Here is a 7,938-nt window from a genome sequence, read left to right on the forward strand (position 1 = left end):
TATCAGGGCCCGGTGATTTGCCGCTTTGCAAATCACCAATGGCTCTTTCTACTTCTGACACACCTATCGGCTGTTTTAACCATTCTTTTCACTACTTATCTTTGGCAGAAGGAGCAAAAGATTTTGTGTGAAACCATCTTCTTTTGAGGCTTTGTGACTCAGTAAGTTTTCGCAGAATTCAAGAACGGCTCCCTCAATTATGATAGAGTCACGCGTCGTGGTACCCCTGATAATCAATTTCAGTTATTTCATTGGCGCGTGCGCATCTCTTTTCTGTGGCTAACGCTCGTTTTGTTGGTGCTTTATCCGCGAGAAACGTTTCTGCCCGGGCACGTATTATGGCACCTCTGTAGTGCTCAGTATCTATGAACTGTAGCTTGCTTTTTATTTTATTAATCTCGTCTATAAATAATCCTGGGGATTTACACTCTTCTAGAACAAGCTCCTTGAAATTTGAGCGCAGCTGCTTTTCCTCTTTCTCTTTCTCATACTTTAGAGCGGTTGATCTTTCTATGGCGTCCATTTTAACTACTCGTTTAAATTCTTCCCATTCTCCGATCATCTCACTCCCGCAGATGCTCCTAAAATTTTCAATCCTTGTATTTATCTTGTCGTTAAACACCTCGTCGTCAAGGAGCTTGTAGTTCATTTTTCAGTTGTGCCAATCAAATCGGTGTCGTTCTTTTCTGTTTGATCCTAACACGAAAGTCACGAGGCAGTGGTCGCTAAGGCACACCTGCTCGACACTATAGTGTTCACACAGCGGAACTAGCTCAACTCACACGTATGCTCTGTCTAGCCTTGCGTGGCTACTTCCTTGGAAATGTGTGAACTGCACGCCCTCCGTGCCCTTTCTGCAATGTGGCACGCCCTCCAAGTAATGCTCATTTACCAGTTCATTCCAGACATCGCCACTGCTATCCCTCCGGCGACTATGGGGGGTCCTGTGTTCTGGAGCACATGTAGTGTTAGAATCCCCCACCACTAGAAGCAGTCGTTCTCATATTAAATATTCCGCATACATAAAAAAATGGCATCGTTCCGTCTCTACAGTAGGTGCGTAGATACAGATTAGGCGAAGCTTTTGATCTGAAAAGCAAATATCAGAATGCACGACTCTCCCAGCTTCACGCGAAGCAACATTCTCAACAATAATACCTAAAGAATTTTTCAAAAAGATGCATACACGTCCCGACCTCCCTACCGCATGGCTTACACATACATCGTATCGCGACTCAAATTGGCGCACCATCTGCTCGGTCTGCTCCTCGCTCTCAATCTTGGTTTCCTGGACCGCTATCACGTCGAGGTCGTTTTCCAAAACAACATTCTGAGCTGGCACTGCCTTCGCCTTGCAGACAGTTTTCTTACGTTCAGGGTAGCTACGCGCAGTGCGACCTCGAGATGTTTCATAGCCTTAAAAACTTAGGAGCTTATGACCTTGCGCCAGCTATCAGACACTTGCCAATCAGGGAAGTAGAGGTAGTACATACATACAGGCGAACACGCAGATGCAAGTTAAAGCGTCCTGCGCGCACCAAGGAACACATACACTAGTGATGCAAACAATCGACGGTAGTGCAAGCATCAACAGCAGCAAACTATCGGCAGGACTATCGATAGTGGAAGCCAAATATAACTGTAGATAGTGAACACCTATCGATAGTGCTATCGATCGTCGACTACCTTAAAACTATCGATATTGCTATCCAATGTACACTATCGATTCTACTATCGACAGTCGAGTATCGTAAAACGTTCGATAGTCGACTATCGTGAAACTCGAGAGCACTAGTATCACTAGTCGACTATCGTGAAACTGTTTATTGTCAAATATCGAGAAACTATCGATATCCAACTGTCGTAATGCAATTGATGTGATCTTATTAGGTGACAGACGAAGAACGTCCACGAATTGCGGTGTATATGGCTCCGAGTAAAACGCAACTGCTATTATGGATTTCCGCATAATTTTCGAGTAACAATCTAAAACCTTTCGGGAAGCAATCACAGAGCTGTGCAAATTCACCCTAGAAACTTGTTGACAATACAATATAAAGATATCAGTTGTATATGTTTGATAAACTATGAATAAAATGTTTGAACCTGATAGGGAGTTAAACTTAATTTTCTGTTTTAGATTGCTTTCTGATGTGTTCCCATTGCTTTGTATGAGCTCAATCGGGAACAAAAATGAATATCCTTGTCGCTCCTGATAACTAAACTACATATATGTTGCATAAATCCGGAACCCTGCTAGAATATAGTGCTAATGGTGATGATTGAATGCGCAAGTTGGGGACATGACTTTACCTAAATAAAAAAAAAAACGCGGCATTTTTTTTTTTTGAAACGAACAGGTTGGGAGCAAGAGAAGAAAAAAATATTGCCTTTTGGATTCACAAGTCAGTTTTTAATGAAATATTCTGCCATTTCCAAAAATTTCGTTAGTCGGATCACAATAAAATTTCGATTTTATCATGTGTTTTTGATCTAGTTAACGTTATGTTCTCAAAATTTTTATTTGAATATAAAAAAAAAACAAAAAAAAAACTTAAAGCATCATTTATTACGTTTTTTTGGTATAAGCTTTTCATCTCGTATTGTTAAATTACCATATTTGTGCACTGATTGATTGACTGATTGATTAGTTTCTTTATGGCTCAACAGCTACCAGATTTGTGTGTCGCACAAAAAAAAATCTGGTAGCTATTTTCCGCACAACAAAAAATTTTGTTACGTTTATTGATTAAAATATATTTATTTATAAATTATAAGACGGCTTCTGTGTTTTCAAGTTGCATTTTACTCCAAGAATTAAATATCTTTCCAGCGACCTTTATCAAACTTTGCCAATGTATAACCGAACGAAAAGTAGCAGCATATCATAATATACAAGCCTAATTGCTTACATCAAAAGATTGGAGTGCCTCAAGGGTCCAATCTAAGGCAGTTGTTATTCAAAATTTTTGTCAATGATTTGCTAGACAGTGTGCAGAATTGAAAGGTGCTGCTGTTTGCAGAAGATGTTAAGATTTATCGCAAAATCCATTCAACTACTGGGCGCCTAACGATGCAAGACGATGTTCAGACTGCTCTAAATTCGTGCTTAAAATGAAGTTGGTACTTAACCCCAGTAAGACCAAGGTTGTTTCCTTTACCCCTAAGACAAGCTGCAGTGAGTACTCGTATAGCATGTTAGGTTGAGCTATCGCACGCACTCACGCTCAGAGACGTGGCTGTAGACAATGAGGTTTTCATTTGTACATGACATATGACAGCCCAACTACCCAGAACAGAATTCGAATTCGCGGCTCCAAATTCGGTTTCTTTCCGCCCGAAAGCCGACGATAGAGAACTGGCGGGATTAAGTCGCGCTCACTCTCTTCTCCATGGTCACGAGCCGTTCTGTAAGATTTAGACACAACCACCAAATTTGATCAAAGTCATGGGTCATTCAAGGCACACACTCAATATTAAAAATAAAAAAAAAAATATTAAACCAATTTTTCGTGCCTTCTAAGAAACTGCAAATACGTTGGTTGAAAACAAAATAAAGAAACGACAGTTGCAGAGAGAACCGGAAGCACTCTGTGTGTTCACTGCGTAATTTTCCACATGGCGTCGTATCGCGTATCGTGGGACTCGCGGATGGTAGCGGACGACGGGCATGGGACTTCTAGTTCAGAACTGTCATTCACGGTATCGGCGAATCTGTCTGCCTTCAAACCAGAAAATATAGACCGATCAAAAGAATTATGACTCATCCTGCAGGACACGCCCGACTACCAAGACGATTTGCCCGAAGACGTCGCTGAGCCGTCGACCCTTTCTCGTGGCTGAAGATATCGCTCGCAAAAACGTACAGCAGGAAATGCGTACTTCGAGTTGAATATGCACGCGTGCGATTTCTTTACTTTATGTGGCAAATGCATGGTGCTGCCGAGCCTGGAGTGCCTTTGCTAGAGGGAAATCGGCAGCAAACCTTCCGGCCTGCAGTCGACCGGTGCGTTACTACGAATAGTGCCGTCAGGCATGCCGAACCCAATGTGAATGAAGTGCAGTTGTACGTCTTCAGTTTTGTAAAAAAAGTATAGATTGTATTTGCTGAGTCTGAGTCGAAGCCCGAGTGGTTAGGCATTTGTAAGGGGCTGCCGAAAATTCGATTTTTTTTTTTCACATGTTCTGAAAAAGACCCATGAGCTTTTGAAGCGACTTGGAATTTTCGCTTTTTGAAATAAAGAAGAAAAAAAAATCCCCCAATAGCTCAGTGGAAAGGTGTCCGCCTCACACACAGTGGACCCAGGTTCAATCACAAATATGAACGTAAAGTTTTTTTTTCTTGTCAAACATTTTTTTGTTTATTTTTTTACAACAAAACGTCGCTGAACTAGATCGTTTGGGATTCCCTTTTTGATGCATGAGAACTCAATGTAGTGACTTTCCACAAAGTGCAAGGAGCATATAAATCAGGTAGCGTCCGCTTTACGAGGTGCCTGTAACAGTTCAACAGGAGTTGGAGCCAGTCACTGGTCACGATCCCGTTGATTTTTCGGAAACTTGTGGAGTCTCTGTCGCACAATGACACTTTCGGATGCCAGCACCTTGTTGGATAGCCGGGGTTGGAAGACAACGAAGCGCATAGAGAGCGGGAGCACGGCATCTCGTGCGGGTCTTCGGGCGGATGTTGTTGTTGAAGCGATGTTTATTAGGAAATCGACGTTGTTATTAGTTACGCTCTGGGCGCACTTGTCACTGTCGATGGGAAAGGGAATTAAAGGAAAAAAGAGATAGAGGAGGAGAAAGGGGGAAGGGGGAAGAGGATTTCTTCAGAGTGCCGACTCGCGACTCCTGGAACTCCCGAAAACCTCTGGATGTAAGATCTCCAAGAGCCCCAGGAGCCGCAAGCAACCCAGATCTCTTGGAAGTCCTAGAGGATCTCGAGGAGTTCCGCGCTCCTCAGGAAGCTGACTACACTTTTGAGTGCCTTGTCCGTAGTAGCTCGTGAGGCTCTTGGACGCAGGAGTTCTTCCAAGTTGGTACTAGGTAGCCCTAGGCGGGAAAAAGCATCACGGAGGTTGGTGCGCTCCTCTTCGTGATCACTGCAGTGCAGGAGGAGATGTTCGGCGTCGGCCGTTTCCTCGCAGGTCTGGCATATGGGGTCAACACTGAGTCTGAAGCGACTTATCCACGCCGGGGTGAAGGCGCTTCCGGTCCGTAATCTGTGCATTACTGCGGCAGTTTGGCGGTCGAAGCCGCGCGGTACTCGAGCTGGGAAGGCACCCGCCACCACTACGGGGTCCGGGTGCTGTAGGGCGATGGCTCTTCTCACAAGGAGTTTTGCGTCTGAGAAGCGGGGAACGGTTGAAAGCGGGCACTCGGGGTCCTTGTGAGCCCGCACCGCTAGAAAATCAACGACTTCATTGCCTCTAATGCCACAGTGGCTCGGGAGCCATTGGAAGGCAATGTTGTTGCCTTCTTGCTGAAGCTCGACCGCATCCTGCGCGATTGAACGGGCCAGGGGCGTTGCCCGTTCGAGCCTAGATAGCAGCTCGAGGGCTGATCTTGAGTCGCTCAGGATGACCCAGCGTAAAGCCTGTGTGCAGCCTGTCCGAATACCCCAGAGGGCGAGCCGTATGGCTGCTAGCTCTGCCGTGGTGGAGGATGCCTGGTGATCCAGGCGCTCACTGGTACCCACAGCTGCTGCCTCGAAGAAAGCCGCTGCTGTTGCTGTGCCTCCGGAGGGGCCCACCGATCCGTCGGTGTACACTCGGGTCCACCCATCGTACTGGGTAACTAAGTAGTCTTCCGTGAGCTGCCTTGCTACGACCACTGCTACGTTCTTCTTGGACCGCAGTCCAGGGATATGTAGGCTGATCCGCAGAAGGTGGGGATCTTTGTGCAGCTCTGGGAGTGGAGCGAGTGGTCCTGGTGTGCCAGCTATGTCACCAAGAGTGCAGAGGTGCGCTCCTAGTCTTGATTCAGCGCGCTCGGCGATCCTCATTAGGAGCGTGATGGTCGAGTCGCAGTTGCTCATTCGAGTCAGATGACCCAGAGCCCGTTCTTGCATGATGTTCTCTTCAGAGTTAATCCTGGATTCTGTGAGCGTATGTCGAGACGAGGCTGTGCGGGGAACTCCGAGGCAAATCCTGAGTGCCACGCGTTGCGCTTGTTCAAGGTTTTTGAGCTGGTTGGCACTCAGTGTGGCGAAAGGTAGGGCGTACAATGGGCGGGCCAGGATGAGCCCCCTATACAGTTGCAGCATCATGTGAGATGAGGTTCCCCAAGTAGTTCCGCCGAGCATCCGGAGGATGTTTGTATGGGTTCGCATCTTTTGAAGAACTTCCCTCATTGCTGGGCCCCAGGATTGCCTTGAGTCCAACGTGACGCCAAGATACGTGGCCGTTTTCGCCAGTTTCACTGGAGTGTCCCCAATGCATAGTGTGGGCATGAACTTGCTTGGCCTCTTTGGAGCGTAGCACAGCGCAATCGTTTTTTCGGCTGATATTGCCAAGCCCAGTTGGTGGAGACGATACACTGCATTTGTCAGGGCTCGCTGGAGAGCGCATACCATACGTTGCCTTCTGTAGCTGGGGGCAGTGGACCAGAGTGCCACGTCGTCGGCATAGACGGCCATGCTGATAGGGTACGCCGGCTCTTCTCCAACCCTTGCCGCCGCTGGGAGTGACGCGATGGCCAGAGCAAAGAGTAGCGGGCTAACAACGCTCCCTTGGGGAACTCCTCGGATGATTTTCCGGGGGTTGCTCACCGCGTTGCCTGCCTTTACACACATGGTGCGTTCACTAAGAAACGCACAAATGTATTTCAGTGGTCGTCCGTTCACCCCGAAACGGCGTAGAGCTGATATGACGGCCTTGTGGGGGAGGGCATCAAAGGCTTTGCGGACGTCCAGAAAGACGGCCACCGCAGACCAACCCTGCGCTTTTGCGTCTTCCAGTGAGCTGACGATATCTCCCATTGCATCTACTGTGCTTCGATGGTGCCGGAATCCCGAAAAACAGTCCGGTAAAGCCCGTGCCCCTTCTAGGTGGTAAACAAGACGGCGTAGCACCATACGCTCCATCACTTTCCCGAGGCATGATGTCAAGGAGATAGGCCTGTATGAGCTGGCTGGTCTTGGGGCTTGCCGGGCTTCAGCAGTGGTATCGTTGTTGCTACCCTCCAAGCGTCTGGCAGCTCAGCTGTCCTCCAGACTTTGTTGATGAGAGCTAGCATCGCTGGGAGTGCCGACTCGTTGACGTTTCTCAGGGCCTGGTTGGTGACTCCATCTGGTCCTGGTGACGCGCGGTGTCTGGGAAGGGAATCAAGGACGTACTGCAGCTCGTGCAGAGTAAAGTCGGTGTCCGGTTGTTGCATCAGAGGTGCCGTGGGATGACGGAACTTGTCCCAATTCTCGGGGGGTGGTCCCACTGTCGGTACCAGCGGAACTTTAGTGAAAGTATCCGCGAGGAGTTCTACCATGTCCGTTGGTCGGAGGTTCATGGCCACGGCCATTCCTAGGACTGGGTTTCGGGGAATCGGGCGGCCCGCCAGTGTTCTCGTCATCCTCCAAGCCCGGCTTCCTCCGGATGGCCTGTCTAGAGTACTACACTTGAGACGCCATTGTCGGCGCGCCAGTTTCTTTCCGTGTTTCCTGAATCTGGCATCCAGTCGCCTATAGGCCAGGGTATCCTCCGGTTTTCCGGTGACCCATGACTTTCGCTGGGCTCGCCGTCTTCTCGCTCGGAGTTTAAGCCATTCGAGGTCAGGGTTAGGACGTGTTATTGGCACGCTGACTTCACGGGTGGCTTCTTTGAGGACGCGCGACAGTGTCTCTGAATTGAAGGGAAATCCCCCCTCTAGTGCTTCTCCAAGCAGTGTCCTGTAGTGGTCCCAGTCGACTATCTGGCAAGTCCTAAGGGGGACTTTCGGCGGTCT

The 7,938-nt window shown here is 48.0% G+C and overlaps 1 protein-coding gene across 1 annotated transcript; it reads right to left on the minus strand.

Moving 5' to 3' along the window:
• Nucleotides 1–4,930: 4,930 nt before the first annotated feature.
• On the minus strand, nt 4,931–7,515 carry LOC120846778. Its single transcript, XM_040218653.1, has 2 exons — nt 7,337–7,515; nt 4,931–6,992 (listed from the first exon to the last, which is right to left on the minus strand). Exons 1-2 carry the CDS (start codon nt 7,513–7,515, stop codon nt 4,931–4,933), a joined length of 2,241 nt encoding a protein of 746 aa, XP_040074587.1.
• Between the last annotated feature and the right edge of the window lie 423 nt (nt 7,516–7,938).

Source organism: Ixodes scapularis, unplaced genomic scaffold, assembly GCF_016920785.2.
Source record: "Ixodes scapularis isolate PalLabHiFi unplaced genomic scaffold, ASM1692078v2 PGA_scaffold10__122_contigs__length_95168666, whole genome shotgun sequence".
NCBI lineage: Eukaryota > Metazoa > Arthropoda > Arachnida > Ixodida > Ixodidae > Ixodes > Ixodes scapularis.